Source organism: Eulemur rufifrons, chromosome 19 (assembly GCF_041146395.1).
Source record: "Eulemur rufifrons isolate Redbay chromosome 19, OSU_ERuf_1, whole genome shotgun sequence".
NCBI lineage: Eukaryota > Metazoa > Chordata > Mammalia > Primates > Lemuridae > Eulemur > Eulemur rufifrons.
Window position 1 is genome coordinate 87580568 of NC_091001.1, and position 19933 is coordinate 87600500.

The following is a 19933-nucleotide window of genomic DNA, read 5'->3' on the forward strand; positions in this document are numbered from 1 at the left end:
GCAACCTCAGGAAGTCACTTAGCCCCTGTAAGCCTCAATTACCATAACTATAAAATGATCATAAAGTAATACTCATTTCATAGGGCTTTTATGAAGTTATATTAAATCATCTCTGTCATCTTAGCAGTTTGGCAGGAGATGTGGTATATGCTAGTAGTGTTCAATAATGTCAGCTATTATTTTAACTGATATATAAATGACTATACAGCTAGATAATTATGCATGACTAGGGGTTAACTTCTTAACTGGTTAGCATTGGTTTAGAGAAAGGTAAATAAAGTAAAAAAAAAAAAAACTATCTTCTTAGGGTTAGAGAGAAAAATGGAAGCAGGACAAGGAGAATGATGTAGAGAAGAGAATGGGAGAGAAAAGAAGAAACGTACAGTATATTTTATGGAAATTTGACTTAACAAGAGGCCAAAGAGTAACTTTTAACCCAGAAATGTTCTAGATAAGATATAGGCTGAACAGCTGTAACAAAGAGACTCTTCACAATTTAGTGGTTCAAACAAGATAAACAACTGTATTCTTTCACACACGGTTAGAAAGGAGGGTTGGTATACAGCGTGGGGCGTGGAGAGGTGACTCTGTTTCCTGAGGTTGTCCTGTGAGCCAGGTTTCGTCTGTCGTCTTGCTCTACCATCCCCTGGAGTGCTGTTTTCCTCTGAATTAGCAAGTCTGGGGCGCCAGCACTATGTCTACCGTCCAGGTGTAGGAAAGGAGATATTGAAGACTGGAGAGCCATCAACTCCCTGTGTTAAGGATATCACGGAGTTGTTGCACATATCACTTCTGCTCACTTCCCACTAACCCTAGGGCCAAAACAAGCTGCAAGGGAGGTGGGAATTATAGGCCAACTCACCCAAAGGAAAAAGGCAGAGTGGCTACTTGGGAAAGACTCTACCCTAGGGAGTGGGCATCTCATTCTGGAGACTTTGACCAGCGGGGAACTGAGCTCAGAGGACTGGAGACACCATTGCATTGTATGTTCCTCTTTACAAAGTCGTTCCCTTCCATGAACCACACAACTGTATTGTTTAATAAGTAAAGAAGAGCAGCTATCACTATCTCCATTTTACATAAACTTTTGGAGGTACATTGTTATCAGCTCAGACTAACACAACTGATAAACAGTAGAACCAAGATTCAAACTCAGGTTTTTGGATTTTAAATCTATTGAGCCGGTAAATGACAGATCTGAGCCTGGTGCCCAGGACTGTCCCCAAATCTGGGGTCTTTTCCACCCCACCAAACTTCTTCACAATCCCATTGTTTTCTTGTCACACCATGAAGGATGAGTGTGGAAAACTGTCAGCCAAGGAGAGAAGTGAGGTTTCATTCTATGAATTGCTGATAAGAAAATTGTATGCCTGATTCAACTAAATGCCTCTTTGTTAGGTATTTAATATCTATTTTCTTCTGTTAGGAAATTCCATTCTCCTCTCATTGGGTGGGTTGCCTAAATGGTAATGTGATCAACCCTTGGGGTAAGAGTCCCTGATCCTCAGCCTATTTTGCACCTGTGGTTTACCTTTTGTCAGAGGAGGATATGCAAAAGCAGGGGAGGAGTGGATGGGAATTAAATGATTCCTTTTTCATATGAATGGGAGGAGCCCTTTATTCCAGCCATTAAAAGCAATCACTGCCTCTGGACAACCGTGGAGCAGGTTCATTAGCAGGAAGGCGCCATGGCTGATAAGTCCAAATTTATTGAGTTCATTGATGACGCTTTAGAAAAATCAAAAGAAACTGCACTCTCTCGCTTATTTTTCACCTACCAGGGGATTCCTTACCCAGTCACCATGTGCACCTCCGAAACTTTCCAAGCCCTGGACGCCTTTGAAGCCAGACACGATGACATTGTGCTCGCATCTTATCCAAAGTGTGGTAAATAACAAATCATTTCCCACGAGTGCCTTTCTCGTAGTGGGTAGGCTGGGGAGGGGTGTGAGACAGGTGGGATGAAGGCAGTTCATCTCTGCTGGAAGCTGGCTGGACAGCAGTGAGGAGGGCGGCCACCATGGTTAGGCACATAGCTTCTGAAATCAATAACCAGAACTGCTGGATTTTAAAACCCCAGTGTCTCAGGGAAGAGGTCCTGTGAAAGGCCAGGATGGAGGAGAGATGGTGGAAGGGGTCAGATGATGGGACTGGGAGGAAGATGAACTCCGGATAGTCCTGCCGACATCGAGCACTGACTGTAGCAGAGATTTTCATCTTAATTTTTGACTGAAGTCAAAAGCATGGTGGCTCTTATAATTTATATGATGATTTCCATGCAATAGATTATTTTTCAGCCTCAAACATCAATCCTCCAGTTTCTCAAATCATTTTTACAAAGGTCTTTCATCAGGGGAGGACCAGACATGAAAAATCTAAATCATCTTACTTTATGTCAGCCACTTTTGATTCTTTCCCCTGTTGTTTATTAAAGCCAACCTCATTTAATACTTTTCTTTTTAACTGTTGCTGAGTTTTTATAAAATCAAAATTCTACACGCCTGTAGAAAATACTTATTAATTTGAGGTAACATAATATATGATATAATAAACAACCATTTCTATAGTATAATATTGCTCTATAAGGAACATATTCTAGATTCAAAAAGAAGCACAGTCTCTTGTTAAAGAAGACATCTGACAAATAAGATAAGTTGAATTTTATACTCACATAAGTAAATGCTGTTTTCCACCAAATTTTCTTTCCATAGCCCAGGTTATTTCAAACACAGAAAATGAAATATACACATCAGGGAATGGTTGTAGATTTTAATTTTTATCACATATGTGCTAAAGTAACATCTCTCTGTTATATCAAGACTCCTTAATGAGCTTTTATTCTTTGATTTTTCTTATAGGTTCAAATTGGATTCTCCACATCGTCCGTGAATTAATATTTGCTGTTTCTAAAAAAAAGTATGAATATCCAGAATTCCCAGTTCTTGAATGTGGGGACTCAGGAAAATATCAGGTTAGTACCAACAGCCTTTAAACTTACAGCAATTTATTATGTGTTTACCATATCCTCAGCACTTTGCAGGTATCCTTTTATGGCAAAATGACTTTATCACTATTTTACAAAAGATAAAACTGTTGAGACTTGCCCAGGGTCAAGGGGTGAATAAATGGTAGAGCTAAGATTCGAACCCAAACTTTTGTATTTGAGCTCTTAGTGACTACACTATATAGCCAGACTTTTTTTTTAAGTAGAGGGAAAGGTAAGTTGAGAAGCCTCAGGGAATGAACTGAAACCAAAAAAAGCCTAAGTTTCTGAAGACACAGACATGGGCAAGATGCTAGCAGGAATCCCATCTTTTGCTACTAAGACATTACTTTTGATTTCCCTGTCTCGATTATGACTCTGGGGTGTGTGTGAGGGATGAGAAAAGATCAAGCAGCAGCTGAGAGAGTAAATCACTGACGTGTGTGCAGGTAATAACAGGTCACCCTACCTGTCATTGCTCACCTTCCCACAGTACCTAACTGTGGCTTGAGTGTGAGACAGGATGCTCTGCTCCCTGCCCAGGGAAGGCAAGAAAAGAGTGGGAGAAGGATCTGCCCCCGGAACTCAGTGCGTGGACAGAACAGGGGCAGGAGGACCACCCCCTCTCCACCCCTAAACACCCAGAATGCAGTTGGGAAGGGAAGGCTGTATTCAGGGGGAACCACAGTCTCAGTAAAGCTCTCTGAAGTGTTTGCCGCTAAGACTCCCAATGGGCAGGCAGAACCCAGTTACTAAGAATAAAGCTACTGGATTGGGACTTACAGAACAACTTCTGGAAAGTGCCTGAGACACTTAGCATGATGACAAATACAAACTTGGAAATCGGGTGGAAGGAAGCCCATTTCTATGGATTTGGCCAAAGCAGCAGAAACATACATTGTAAATGCGATAGGTGTTCAGGGACTTGGGGGGTGAGGGGTGGGGAGGTAAGTGCTGAATCCTGGATCTGGGTGGCAGCAAAGGAACCCCAAGAAGCATCAGACAGGCTAGCAGCCACATCAGGGCCACTGGTCTCAGACCTGCGAGGGTTACCTGTATGAAAGCATGCCTGCTGAAGGCTCAGTCAGGACAGGTCCAGGAACACAGGCAGCATAGGTGGACCGGGGCTTTAAGAAGCATTTTCCTAGGTAAGAATGGAGGAACTAATGAAAAGCCCCATTGACTTCTCCCATCCAGGCCTTTGCATAATGAGAGTGTTTAACATTACCTGTAGAAATGACGCCAGCTTTTCTAAGGCTTTAGAAATTGGTCCAGCTTTCCAACTTCTCTCTTAAGAACTTGTTATATTGTGAGTCACAGGTCCCAATATAACAAGTTTTTATACAGGTCACCTTGCCAATATAATTTTCTTATTGAACTTGCCTGTGTTGTTCCTGGTCACCTGAGATAAACAGGTGTCCCTTATGATTAAAATAGGGTTTGGTATATTAACTTGTAAGTTTTTACATTATTTATAGGATTTTTTTTTTGAGACAGGGTCTCTGTCTCTCTGTTGCTGGGGCTAGAGTGCAGTGCCTCATCACAGCTCACTGCAACCTCAAACTTATGGGCTCAAATGATCCTCCTGTTTCAGCCGCCCAAGTAGCTGGGACTATAGGCATGAGCCACCGCACCCCGCCAAAGATAACTTGCTTATACAATGTGCCTTTTATTTTTAAATGGCAATCAATGAGATGAGCTCTGCTTAACAGTTATTCACCTTACAAAAAATTTTCTAAGATACATATTTTTCCTTAAGCAAAATGTATCTATATCTAGTCTTTACATCGCTTACAGTTTGGCTGTGTTACACATTTTCATGAACATAGTATATTTATCTTATTTTGTTACAGTTAGCTTCCATTTTCCCCTAATCCTTTTAGTAACTTTATCATTTCTCATGGGTCTGTATGTGGCTTTTGGCCATGCAGTTTAATAGAAACAGCGCTCTATTACTTAATCTGAAAATTACCACCTGTGCAATTTTGCAAAAAGCACTTAATACCTCAAAGCCTGTTCTTAATCTTTAAAATGAGGGTTACAATATCTACCTGAGAGGATTGCTGTGAATGAATGTAAAAGTACTTTAAATGCTAAAAAGTACAATTTGATGTATATCAGATATTATCACTACTCATCACCACTTGGGCCCATATCATTGTTTTAATTTTTTTTTATTTTTAAAATCTCATTTTTTTTGCACTTTTCCTTCAGTTGGGATCCCCACCGAGTTTTTACAGAGCATTTGACGCTAAATGTCTGAATATCATTATATCCCTTGCAATGAGTATGTATACTGTAGCTGTGACCAAGCAGTGAGTGACCTCTAAAAATGTGGAACTGAAAACCTGAAGTCATTAAGACCTAATTTTTAAGTTAAAATCCTTAACCCTAGTAAATTGAATAGATATATTCATTTTCAAAATTATTGGTAGAAATAGATTACAGAAAAAGACTCAGTCACCTTATAGTTCTCATACAGGCAAGAATTTCTCTCATGAAATATTTCTCAGACATTTTAAGAGACTCTATGGACTTTCAGGCTCTGTTGGGATATTTTATTGCATGGAGTTTTCGTTGGTTAAACAAAAAAAGATCTAGATTTTAAAAATGGATTTGCAGGAATTGAGACTTGAATATTGCTGGTAAAGACCCTGAATATAGAAGAGACCCAAATTAAGAGGGGATTGCAGATTATGAACTGTCTTGAACAAAATGGACTTGATATGATTGTAGGTAAAGGTAATTTTTTTTAACAACAAAAAAGATTGGGAAATAGTAGGCAGGATACAACAAGGAAGTTCAAGAAGAAGATTTTAATTGTTTATTTATGTGTCTTCATTCCTCATCCCCACAAAGTAAGAAAATAAAGAAAAATTGGAGGTGAAGACATAGTGATAGTGCTTGAAACTACCATTTAGATACCAAACTTAGGAGTGATTCACTAAACACAAATACACATACTTTCACCTTTTCATATATATTTTTAAGAGAATGAAAGAATTTCCATCGCCAAGGATTTTGGCAACTCACCTGCATTATGACAAATTACCTGAGTCCATCTTCAAGAATAAAGCCAAGGTGAGTGTCCCTTCCTACTGGTATTTCAAATTGAGATTTTTGTGTATAGATATTGGCCTTTGAGATATACGATGAGTTTGCTCCTCATCATAGGATTTTAATAAATGAAGTATGAGATTTAGGATTTCTTTTTTTGTTGTTTCTTCAGATACATGTGCTATAGTTGCATTCAAGTCAAATGCATTTTAGGATGTAAAACATAGGCATAGAATAAAACATATACTATATAAATATATAAAACATACATTATAATCTGTTTTATAGTGCATAAATTTCAAAATCCCACTGGAATATTTACAGTTGTTTTTTTTTTGTTTTTTTTTTTTTTTGAGACAGAGTCTCACTCTGTTGCCCAGGCTAGAGTGAGTGCCGTGGCATCTGCCTAGCTCACAGCAACCTCAAACTCCTGAGCTCAAGGGATCCTCCTGTCTCAGCCTCCCGAGTAGCTGGGACTACAGGCATGCACCACCATGCCCGGCTAATTTTTTCTATATATATTTTTAGCTGTCCATATAATTTCTTTCTATTTTTAGTAGAGATGGGGTCTCGCTCTTGCTCAGGCTGGTCTCGAACTCCTGAGCTCAAACGATCCGCCCACCTCGGCCTCCCAGAGTGCTAGGATTACAGGCGTGAGCCACCGCGCCCGGCCTGAATATTTACAGTTTTTAACAAAAGAATACAACCTAGTAAAATGAGCAAAAACTGTTCCTTTGGTTCTTTCTGGTGAGCGCTATTTACCTGAGGTCTAAAACTACTTTATTCCTGGATTTCACATATAACGATAAACTTCATGTCATGCATACACAGCTACAGGCACTCTGGCTACTTTCATCATTTGTTTAAAAACCTTGTTTCATTAACTGGTATGGATATATTTGTTGTAATCACTAGTTTTTACCCAACCCCTTTTGTTTCCTGTCAACTGATCTCCCCTTCATTTATTTTTTGGTGACTTTTTTTTTTTCTTTTTTTGGTCACAGAAGGGAAGGATTAGAATTAATTAAAATCAAGATTTAAATTCTTGAATACCACAAAGAGGAATGGGAAAATAGTGAAGTAATAGCAAAGAAAGGCAAAGGAGGAAAACAGTTAAGATAACTATACTGGTCAGAGGTAGGAGGGGAAAGGAAGGAGGAGGAAGAGTGGGAAGGAAAACATTAAGGAAGTGGAGAGGCTTAAAATGAGCAGCCTTGTGACCAGGTACCAGAGTCCCAGGAGCTTAGAACTGGAAAATGCCTTAAAGGTTGTCTGCACTAATTCTCACTGGGTGTTGGAATTCCACTAAGTGGCTGTCTGGACCATGATAGACGAAAACTCCTCTATCCCCTGAGCCAGGTTTGAACAGCTCTGTTAAACAGTTTTTCCTTATTCTGAGGATCTACAAAATCGGAAATACCACTTTAACACATAATTTCCCCTGTTTAATGCAGTTAACATAATCACAAATCCAGGTGACTCATTTTTTTTGCCCTCTGAATGATTCTATAAGAAACAGAGCTGAAATAATTTATAAAGCATTTGGATTTGGGGGCGCGCAGGCTTTTGAACAGAGTTTCACTTTCACAAGAATAAAGGACAAGAAAAGAGCCACAGAGGGGTAAGAGTTGATGCTGGCAATTTGCCCACACTCCAGCCAACTGGCCCTCACAATTTAAATTTCTGTCTTTGTGAAATTATAAATTCCTATGAAGCCAAAGAGACTAATAAGTGGTAGTTAAAGCCTGAAATATAAAACCCTTGGATGACAAGAATCTGTCATATTTGGATTGAGGGCAGGGGTGAATTTTAGATCTGAGCATAAGACAGATCTAAGCGTAAGAGCCCATTTGTCTCTATTTAATTTTAACCTGTCTTAGTTCATTGCTTTAGATTGACAAGGTATTTTGAGATCCAGATTCCCTACCAATTCTGTGTCATCTACAAATTTGATAAATATAGCTTCTATATCTTCACTAAATCAATCATTAAGTTGTTAACCATGGCCCAGTCAGGACAGTGGAAAAACTTATTAAAAACCTCCAGGCAGGTTTTTAGTTGTTTATTTAGCCTCCTTTACATATGATCACCCAGTTTTATATGCCTTATTGCTCCTACTTCCGGCTTCCATTCTTCCATTTTTTTGCAGAAGAAATCATAAGCTACTCCATCTACTAATCTAAAAACCATGTCCAAAGAATCCAGGAATTGGCAGCCACTTGCTCTTAGAGGATCCATGTTGCCCCCTGCTGGTTACCTTCCTTGCTTCCTCTTTTGTGTGGCCCTAAATCTTGTTTTTTGCCAGTTCTAGAAATTTCTCCCAAATGGGGTCAGAATCTGTACTTTGCAAAATCCACATCTTCCCCTTTTCTGAAAATGAAATGACTTCTTACTATCTCTAGTTATCTGACCTCTTGCGCATTATCTCAGGTTCCTCAGAGTTCTCGAACATGCTCAATAATGTGTCCTCCAGTTCCTCAGTTCTTGAAATGGAAAGCATCCGGCCAGAACACATGAAGTCACTTGGAGCAGCCATGCACCGTCCTGGCGTCTTTTGGTTCTTTTGGGTTTCAGTTTTTACTCTTTACAACGGTGAATTCACACTTTTCATCCAAAAGAACACTTTCCTCATCAGACAAAACACACATAACATAGGAATTCTGAGGTTCCATATGCATCATACCTCAGGCCCCAGAGAGTGGGCCTTGCCATTCTTTGATCTTCTCCCACCAATTCTAAACATTATTTTTGTTGTTCTTAACATTATTTTGCAATTTTTATTTTATTTGGGGGTTTTAGCTTTCGGATCATACTCTTGTGACTATTCTAGTGAGCTTGCTCTTTTTTCTTTTTCACATTTTCTATTCATGCCTTTTAATTGTCTAAACTCATTAGCAAAAGTCCTCTGCTACAACATCAATGTTTTCTTTCTTCCTTGTTTCTCCCCTCTCCCCAGCCTTCACCATCAGCCACTTCCTATTCCTCAATTTCTTACTGTCATTCTTTCCCTATATATTAACACGATTTTGTAATATACAAGTAGACACAATGATATTGTTTACTTTTGAACTTTTCCTAAAGTTCAAAACATAGACTTAAATAAATTAAACTTATTTTTTGCTCCCTAGATATTGGTGATATTTCGAAACCCTAAAGATACGGCAGTGTCTTTTTTCCATTTCCACAACAATGTCCCTGATATTCCAAGCTATGGCTCTTGGGATGAATTCTTCAGACAGTTCATGAAAGGACAAGGTATGACTGTTGGTAAAAGAATTCTTGTTACTTCAACACTTGACTATATAAATATGAAAATTCAAATTGTTTTAAGGTAAAGAAAGAAGTAAGATTTAGGGAGGTCTAGGGACCAAAAAGTTGCATTTAAGTGAAGTTTTATAGCATCACTAGTTCTGTGCATCAAACAATTAAAATGCATTACTGTTTTTAAGAATAATTTGGGCAATTCATATGCTGACTATGAGTATTGAGTGGCCATAGAATAGACATGGGACAAAGGGACCTTTAACAAAGAGTCATGTAGAAAAGCATTTGTAGTTAATTTCTCTTAAGTCACTGTATAGCATAATGATAAACACCAAGAAAGATAAAAAACCATGACACTGAAGAACTACACCTAAGACATTTGTTTTCCAGAAAGGAAATAAGGTTTTTTTAGATCATGTTGATATTTTATCTCTGGTTATTGATATATACAATTTTATAAGTGTCTCCTAATGCCCAAAGTACTAAAGCAAGTGTTGTATATACATGATTTCATTTAAGACTCATAACAAACCACGAGCAAGGCAGTATTTGTCCCATTGTACAGATGAGGAAACTAATCAAAAGAGTTAACTCACTTGCCAATGTTCCCACTGCTTGTAAGTGGCCAGAGACCAATGCTTCCTTTTGTTAGTGGCTCTTTGAGTCTTTACAGTACAGTGGAGAGAAGAATTCTGCCAGATGACCCTAGAGGAGAAGCTGTAGTCAGTTCACTCTAAGAGGACTACTTTGTTAAACAATTTATTTATTTTTTATTGTATATCTTTAAGGTGTACAACATGATGTTTTGCCATATACATAGTGAAGTATAATAAAATTGAGCAAATCAACATGTCCATCGTGTCACATAGTTACTTCTTTTTTATTGTAAGAGCACCTAAAATCAGGCACTGTTTTAAGCCTTTGACATGTGTTAATTCACTTAAACCCAATGATACCCCAGTTTACAGATGAGGAAAACTAAGGTACAGAGGGTTTTAGGGAGTTGCTCAAAGTCACACAGCCAGTAAACAGCAAAGCTAATCAATGTCTAGATCTGTACTGTCCAATGTGGTAGCCACCAGCCACATGTGGCAACTGAGTACTTGAAATGTGACTAGTGCAGCTGAATTTTTATTTTTTTTAAATTTTAATTAATTTAAATATAAAGATGGATACTCATTTCAGTTATTGGAAAACTTTTAAGTACGTTTGTAATAAGTTCGGTGTGTGAATATACTTTTTCAACTGTAAGTTTTATGAAACCTAAATAAATACACATCAAGTATTTTCAATAAACATTTAACATCCGAGTGAAATTCTCTGTAGACATAAAATACCTACTGGCTTTTGAAGACTTAGAATATAAAAAATAACGTGTAATGTTTCATTGACAATTTTTTGTTGGTAAGATGTTGAAATGATATTTTTGGATATATTGGGTTAAATAAAGTAAAACATTAAAGTTAATTGCACCTGTTTCTTTTCACTTTTTTAAATTACATATATGGCTTGCATTACATTTTATTGGGCACTGCTGGTTTTTCTGGCATTATCTCTGTCAGTTTTCATGTACCAGTTACTATTTCTGAATTATTTTATTCACTGTAATATTCATGAATGTCTTATAGTTTTTATCAAATCATTTTTACAACTTGCTTTTTATGTTACTTATGAAAAATGTTCAAGAAGATAAGAAAATGGATAGAAATAGGACAATTGGACTGGTTTATACCAGCTCTTTGGGGTCAGGGATTTGTAATAACTTATATACATGTCTCGCTGAGCATATACACATACGTATGGTTTATCTTTTGGAGAAAATTAATCATCTATTATTTTAACCTGTTATTGAAAATTCCTTAAGAAGTTTTTTTCCCCTGTGTTTTTAGTTTCTTGGGGAAGCTATTTTGATTTTGCAATTAATTGGAACAAACATCTTGATGATGAAAATGTTAAATTCATATTATATGAAGACCTGAAAGAGGTGAGACTATGGTTGTTGATATTCTAGAACAAGATTTATTATAAACTACAACATAGAGCACTTACTTATAATGTCTGATTGTATGAACATATATGGTATTCAGTAAAAAAAAATATTCCAAGGCAGAGCATAGTGACTCAGGCCTGTAATCTTAGCACATTGGGAGGCTGAGACAACAGGAGTATTGCTTGAGGCCAGGACTTCAAGACCAGCCTGGTCAATATCAAGACTCCCTCTCTAACAAAAAATTTTAAAAATCAGTCAGGTATGGTAGTGCACACCTGTAATCCCAGCTACTCCAGAGGCTGAAACAGGAAGATGGCTTCAGCCCAGGAGTTTGAGGTTGCAGTGAGCTATGATGACACCCACTGCACTCTAGCCTGGGCAACAGAACGAAACCCTATCTCAGCCGGGTGCGGTGGCTCACGCCTGTAATCCTAACACTCTGGGAGGCCGAGGTGGGAGGATCGCTCAAGGTCAGGAGTTTGAGACCAGCCTGAGCAAGAGCGAGACACCGTCTCTACTAAAAATAGAAAGAAATTATCTGGACAGCTAAAAATATATAAAGAAAAAATTAGCCGGGCATGGTGGCGCATGCCTGTAGTCCCAGCTACTCCAGAGGCTGAGGCACAAGGATTGCTTAAGCCCAGGAGTTTGAGGTTGCTGTGAGCTAGGCTGATGCCACGGCACTCTCGCCTGGGCATCAGAGCGAGACTGTCTCAAAAAAAAAAAAAGAAACCCTATCTCAAAGAAAAAAATTCCAGGTATAGTATTAGAAAGAAAAAAACATACATAAATCCTTAGGTTGTTTATTTAACAGAAATAAAATAATGCTTAGGAACTTATTACTATTAATTACAGTAATGCTTTATTTTCCCTTTATGATGACTAGTCCAAACTAGTAATCAAAGAAACATCAAGGTTGCAGTGAGCTATGATGACACTGCTGCACTCTAGCCCAGGGGCAACAGAGCAAGACCCTGTCTCAAAAAAAAAAAAAAAAAAAAGAATAAAACAACATGGAACATGCATTTGGTTTTGAATCTATTTTTCTAGTTAATATTATTTTTAAACAATTGTTTATTCACTTAACAAACATCTAGGGAGTGATCACTCAGCATTGTTTCAGGCCCTGGTGAGATGTCAATGAACAGACCAGATAATGTTCCCCGCCCTGGAGAAGATTACAGGGGAGACAGAATGATAAATAATAATAAATACAATAAATTTTAAAATGTACGCGGTATACGAGAAAAAGAAACACCATAGCTGAATAAGGAAAATTGGAAAGGCCAGAGGGTGGGAGATTAGAGTGCTGGACAAATCCCGTGTAAAATAAGGTGGTTTAGGGAGACCTCCTTGAACGGATGTGATTTGAGCAGAGATATGAAGGAGGTGAAGGAGTGAGCCCAGTAGGTTCTAGGGAAGAGCATCCCAGGCAGAGGGAGTCAGCTGGAGCAAAGACCCCAGGGCAGCGAGGACAGGCTGGAGCGGGCAGGATGGGGTATGAGGAATGGTGTGGCGGGCCACCGAAATGACTCTGGCTTTCACTCTGGGAAGCCAATGAAGGATTTGAGCAGAGGTTGATCAGAGCCGATGTGTTTCTAACAGGATTATTCTGGCTGGTGTGTGAGCATGAGCTGCAGCAAAGAGAACGCAGGGAGACCTGTGAGGAGACCACTGCCGCCGTCCAGGCAAGGGGAGATGGTGGCTCAGACCAGAAAGGGGCAGTATATGGGATGAGAAGTGGTTGAATTCTGGATCTATGTTGAAGGAAGAGCCAACAGGATTTGCTGCTGCTTGGATGGAGGGGAGGGTGGTGAGAGAAAGAGAGAAGTCAAATGAGACTCCAATATCATTGGCCTGACCGACTGAGGGGGCTGAATTGCCATTAATTGGGTAGGAGATGGCAACAGGTGAAGCAGGATTGTAGGGGTGGTCAGAGGCTTAGTTTTGGACACTAAGTTTGAGATGTTTATGAGTCATCCTAAATGCAGAGGCCAAGTATGTAGTTGGGTATAAAAGTCTTGAATGCAGAGAGAGTTCTGGGCTTGTAGATAAAATTTGGGAATCATTTATACATAGATGGCCTTTAAAGCCATGGTATGCAATCCATGTATATGTAATCTAGGTATATAAGAGAAGAGGAGGTGACCAAGAACTGAGCCCTAGAGCCCTCCAAAGTAAAGAGTTTGGGGAAAAGAGGAGGAATCAGCCAAGGAGACTGAGAAGACTGGCTAGTGAGGTAGGAGGGAAACCAGAGTCCTGGGACCACAGTGAAGAAAGTAAGTTAAAGAGAAGGGAGTGTGTCAAATGCTCCTTAACTTAATTGAGTCTTTAACACCAGTCTGCCTTGACATTCTTATCAAAAGAAAGTAGAATTTAATCTACCCTTTCTGTTTATAGGATACATGCTAATTTAGTCTTTTCTCCTTCCAGTTTAGAATAATGTTTCTGAAACTTGTGCTCCATGGAATACCAGTGTCGCTCTAGATGTTAATAATCCTTTCTTGGGGGTTGGAGAGAGGTTGCCTATTCAAATCGATTTATGAACTGCTATATTATATAGCTTGCTGTTTTGGCAATTCACATTGTGCATTGGTCTGTTAAAGACTCTGAGAAGTCCTATAATAAAAAAAAAATTCTCACTTTTGTTTAACCCAAAGGAGTCTAAGCTTATTTGACCTCAACCCTTCCCTCTCTTTTTTTCCCATGAAATGTCTATAACCATCTTGGGGGTACTAACTAGTGTTTTGTAGAATACAGTTTAAGAAACTGTTCTAGATGATTTATGAATTTCCATTGGTCAGGCATAGTGTTGGGTGGTTCATGATTTACAAGGGTAGTTAGATAAGATAAATTTCAGGATTCCTTCAAGTTTTTATGATTCTAAAAATTAGACTTTCTTGGTGGAATTAAACATTGTTACAAATAGAATTCAGAAGAGAAGAAAATATGAATGAGCACATAAAAATACATTAATTTTCCCCAGCTGGTCTAGACTGATACTTTTTACTTTTAAATTTTAATAAAACAAAATTTCTTTTCTTTTCTTTCTTTCTTTTTTTTTTTTTTTTGGAGACAGAGTCTCTCTGTTGCCCAGGCTGGTACAATCATAGCTCACTGCAACCTCAAACTCCTGGCCTCAAGCCATCCTCCCACCTCAGCCTCCCAAAATGCTGGGATTACAGGCATCAGCCATCAGACCCAGCCAAGTCTGATACTTTTTAATACAATGAATATCATCCTAGATACAATTCTAACCTACTAATTAATGATACTTTATTATTTATGTCCTAAAAAGTATTGTCTGGCAGTTCAATGAGAGTCATACATTGAAACTACAAAGAATAATGGATACAAAATATCTTATGAGATATCTCAAATATTTACATAGGAATATCAAAGTACCCTAAGTTTAAAGACAGAGATAAGCAGATGAACAAGGGAGTTAGGCTTAATAATTAATTCCACTTTGACTAAAAAGCCTATTTTTGCTCAGGGCACACTTCCCACAGAAAGAAATTGATCCTGTAAAATTTTGTTTTCAGAATCTCGCCGATGAAATAAATCAAATTGCTGAGTTCTTGGGATTCTCTGTAACTGCGGAACAGATTCACGCTATCTCGGCCAAGAGCACCTTCCCAGCAATGCGAGCCGCGTCTCGGGAAACACACGGTGCGGTCGGCCCATTCCTGTTCCGCAAAGGTAAGTTTGCATCGTTTCTGGGATACCGCATCCCTACAGTCGGTTAGGGAGCGACTTTGCACACAACAAAGTTATCTTAAATAAGACAGGGTTTTATTTCTCTCTCTCTCTCGGTAAGTCTGAATACAGGCAGTCCAGAGCTGAACTGGCAGCTTTTAGAGTAGCGGTCCTCAACCTTTTTGGCACCAGGGACCGGTTTCATGGCAGACAGTTTTTCCACGGATGGGAGGTGGGGTGGACGGCGGAGCTCTGTGGCCCGGTCCCTAACAGGCCCCAGACCAGTAGCAGTCCGGGAGGGGACCGCAGTTTTAGAGTACTAAGTTCCTTCTACTTTTCTGCTTGTCACCTTGTGATGACAAGATGGCACCTGGAGCTCAACCGTTATGTTCAAGTTCCAAGTTCCAGGTAGGAAAAGGGAGTGGGCAAGGGACATATCATACAGGCTGGCTGAGGCCCCTCTAAGGAGCTTTCCTGGAAGCCCCACTCAGTGGCTGCTTACCTTTCCTTCCCTGCAGTGGTGGCTGTGAAATGTGACTTTTTTTTTTTAAAGCTAGGCACATACTACTCAATTCAAATCAGGTTTTTGTTAATTAGGAAGAAGAAGAAAATGAGTATTGGCAACTAGCTGTCTCTGACACAGGATTTTTACTAAATTTCATTAAGATATTCTAAATTCTTGTGGGATTTTCTGATAATATAGCTTTATGATTGCTAGTTTTTTTTTATTACATAAATATTGAAAGTATAATGAGATTTAGAGGTAGCACATATAACAGCAAGGACAACAGCTAATATCAGGCATCTGTCATGTATTAAACACTTTTAGATTTAAATTTTATAACAAAAAGAATATGAAATATTTAATTTTACAAATGGGGGAATCAAAGCTCAGGGGTGTCAATTTTCGGTTGTCATTGAATCTAAGTCTGACTTCGATTTGATTCCTAACTAACCTTGATTTTTATGCCTTGTTCTAATAGCTTTAAGGAGAGGGAAATGGAACTTTTCTATACATTGTTAATCAAGTACTATTCAGAATAGAAAAATTCTAAAGTAAATAAAGTAATAATTTAAAAAATGTATGATGTTCCTTATAGAAAATTTATAAATCACAGAAAAATATGAAAGAGCATTAAAATTGTCCAAATCTCTCCCACCAAAGGCAGATATAACTTTTTGGCATATTTCCTTCCATCCTTATTCCCTGATGTTTTATATGGTTGATGACATTTGTAAATAGTTTTGTATTTTATTTCATTCCCTTACTATATTATAAGCATTAAAAAACAAAAAAATTAAAAAATCTGTCAGCATCTATTTGAGTGAAGAAAAAATATATATGATAAACATTTCTTTATGTAATTAAACTCTTTATTAACATTCATTTCAATGGCTATGCAACATGGAACTTACGACTTCAACCCAAACGATCAAAAGATTCTTCAGAATGAAGTAACTTCCTTTACTTTTTAAAAGTTTTTTTTTTTTTTTTTAAACAGAGTCTCACTCTGTCGCCCAGGCTGGAGGGAAGTGGTGCCATTATAGTTCGTTTCAGCCTGGAACTTCTGGGCTTAAGCAATCCTCCTTCCTCAGCCTCCTGAGTAGCAGGGACTACAGGTGCACACGACCACCACCTGGCTAATTTTTCTGTGTTTTGTAGAGATGTGATCTCACTCTTTCTCAGGCTGGTCTTGAACTCTTGGCCTCAAGTGATTCTCCCACTTTGGTCTCCTGAGTAGCTGGGACTACATAGGCGCACATCACCATGCCCAGCTAATTTTTTTATTTTTTATTTTCTAGTCAAATTTAGCAGTGGGGCTTTGTGTGCCAACTTTAGTGACTTTTAATAAATTCTGATAACCCACTACCATCAGATCAGCCTACTTCCTTTACTTTTAAAAGCAAGTAGGAAAAACATATCTTAATCTCAGGCAAAAAATATATATTTTTTGCAAAATTTTCAGTATGTGAGGTCTTAACCCAAACCTGCTATAAAATGTTAACTCTTCAAAAAGTATTTAAAGTATTTAAAAGACTTGAGAGAGAGAGAGAAAAAAAAAAACACTCTCAAAAAGTAGAATTTTCCCCATCTCAAAAAAACAAGTGGAATTTTAAGTTCCAGGTATTGGGAGAGGGTTGTGAGTGAGGCGCCCCCGCCCCGCCCCCCCTCCAGTGATATAAAGAAAGCATGTCACCTGCCACACCACAGATGGGGGAGCCCCTATGGGTATTGTTAATTTTACAAGAGAAATTCTATTAGTTTTAAGAGTATGTAATTTTTTTTCATATGTCCATTTTCACATTGCAAAGGGAAACATTGCACTGAAAATGGAAAAATCAAGAAGAAATAATCTAACAGGTACCTGGGTCTGCTGTTCCTTCTGTGTTGTAGGTGAAGTTGGTGATTGGAAAAATTTGTTCAATGGAGCTCAGAACCAGGAAATGGATGAAAAATTCGAAAAGAGCTTAGCAGGCACTTCCCTCGGAGCAAAGTTGAAGTATGAATCATACTGCCAGGGTTGATTCTGGTCAATTCAGGAGGCCTGGATTTTTTATTTTCTTTAATAACAATAGAATTTAAATATGGAATGATAATTCAATCAAAAAATCAAGTAATAATGATTAAATAATACTTAAATCTAAAGAATACAAATTTATTAATAATGAGAACATCTGAAATTTTTGAGCACAAATATGTCTGTTCACTTTTCGAGGAAAGGGCATTTTAGCTGCCCCCAAAGGGACACTATTGTTAATGTATCATACTGTAGGTTTAACTTCTTTCATGCTCTGGGCTCACATAAGAGCATAAGGAGTTATTAATACTATCAGAAACATACCTCGATCTGTGTTTGAGCGTAGATGAGACAGGCCTCCAAATGATGCACTCTTTTCTGCACTTTCCTTATAATAACTTTTTTCTCACTATGCATCAAAGCATTTGTGGTGGCTATCTCAAACTTACTCTTGGGGGAGATTTAATCCCAATTCTGCACTAAAATAAGATGAATAAATTCTATTCTAATTTAAGAGAAATGCATTGTTCATCTGTTTTGTGTATGCCACTGCAGGAGCCTTGTGGAAGCTCCACTCTCAAGGAACTTTATATTTCTACTTAATAGAATCTTTAATTCAATGCTAAACAGAAGAGATTGTGTTATTCTACCATAAAGGCTTTTCTACAACAGAGCTCCAAGTAGTCATGTGGAACTAACAAAGAAGATAGAGAATGTTCTAGAAAGAAAGTCCTTCTACCTACTTGACACCTCTCAACTTCTAAATAATCCTTACTATTTACACTGTAGCTAGTTTCACTGTAAAACTACGTTATGTGCAATTAAGAATGGGATGATTTATAGAAATGTTAAATAAAATTTCTCCTAGAAAGGTTATAGGACTACTATTTTTGGCAGCATGGTGGATTAGATAAACTAAAACCCTCTCCTTGAAACACTAAGAAATGCTGAATAAAAATTCTTAAGAATTCTTAAAAATTCTTTTAGATGCATAGCTCAGCTCTCAATACAGTAAACAAACTCATCAGAAACCAAAACCTGACCAGCCTGAGCAAGAGGAAGACCTCACCTCTACCAAAAATAGAAAAATTAGCCAGGCGTGGTGGCATGCCCCTGTGGTCCCAGCTACTCAGGGGGCTGAGGCAAAAGGATCACTTGAGCCCAGGAGTTTGAGGTTGCAGTAAGCTATGATGACACCACCACTGCACTCTACCCAGGGTGACAGAGCAAAAAGAAAACAAAAACAGAAACAAACAAACAAACAAACAAAAAAAAATCCCCAAAACAAACAAACAAAAAAAAATGAAACCAAAACCTAAGAAGGAATAGGGAACTAAAACAAGAATCAGATGACATAAGCTGCCACTGAAGGATTTGTGAGAAATAGAGGGAAAATGGAATAGAATGAGGGGATTGGGAGTGACAACATGGTGAGGGTGGTGATGCAACTTAAATAGTAATAAGAGGGAAGGGCCTCACTGAGTAAGTGACATTTGAACAACATGTGAGCCCCGAAGGTATCTGGAGGAAGAGTATTTCAGACAAAAGGAACAGCAAGTGCAAAGGCACTGAGGCAGCAGTGTACCTGGCATTCTTGAGGACAGCAAGGAGTCCAGTGTAGCTGGAAGGGAATGAGGGAGGGAAAGGGTAACAGAAGATGAGGTCAGATAGGCAACCAGGGGCCTAGACATGTAGAATCTTACAAGTCCTTGAAGACTTTGGGTTTAACTTTCAGAATAATGAGTTTTAAGCACAGAAGTGACATAATCTAATTCACAGGATCACTATGGCTGGTTTTCTAGGATAGGCTAGGAAGGAGAAGAGGCAAGGATGAAAGCCAGAAGACCAGCAAGAGATGACAGTGGCTTGGACCACAGAAGTGATGCAGGGCAGTTCTCCAGGTGGCCTTAGACTGACCCAGTTTCCCCCTTTCCCCCTGTAGTTCTCAAGAATAACTGTGGAAGGTGCTGAGAATGCAACGTCCTGCGATAATGAGGAGCTGGCCAAACAGCCAGGCTCTGTTCCAGTTCCCCCTAGAAACAGAATGTAGTTTAACACTTTAGCCCAGTGTGTCATGTGGCCTTGGGGTATGAAACCCAGTGTGGGCTACTTTCTAGGGTCCCTCAGCTGCGGTGCAAGTGGGGCACACGCAGATGAGACACCATCTGCTTCAAGCAGTTTTCTTAAGCCTTAGGGGACCAGCTGCCAATGAATCCTAGGCTTCCGTTGTCCCTTGCTGCCTATTTGTAAGTTATAAACCCGCTTCATAGAACTTGTTATGGGTGGGTGTTCTGTCTCACTGGACTCAGATAACTTGGTAACCAGCTGCCATCCAAAATGCAGGACCCTGCCATTGCCACTGCTGCCACCACAGATGCCTCACACTCTTGAATTGGTAAGGGAGCCTGGTGTCTAGCTCCT

The 19933-nt window shown here is 38.8% G+C and overlaps 1 protein-coding gene across 1 annotated transcript; it reads left to right on the top strand.

Moving 5' to 3' along the window:
- Positions 1–1661: 1661 nt before the first annotated feature.
- SULT6B1 (sulfotransferase family 6B member 1) lies at positions 1662–17639 on the top strand. The gene is made up of 7 exons (XM_069494873.1): positions 1662–1887; positions 2859–2971; positions 5975–6064; positions 9169–9295; positions 11194–11288; positions 14840–14996; positions 17389–17639. Exons 1-7 carry the CDS (start codon positions 1689–1691, stop codon positions 17517–17519), a joined length of 912 nt encoding a protein of 303 aa, XP_069350974.1. The 5' UTR covers positions 1662–1688; the 3' UTR covers positions 17520–17639.
- Positions 17640–19933: the final 2294 nt, after the last annotated feature.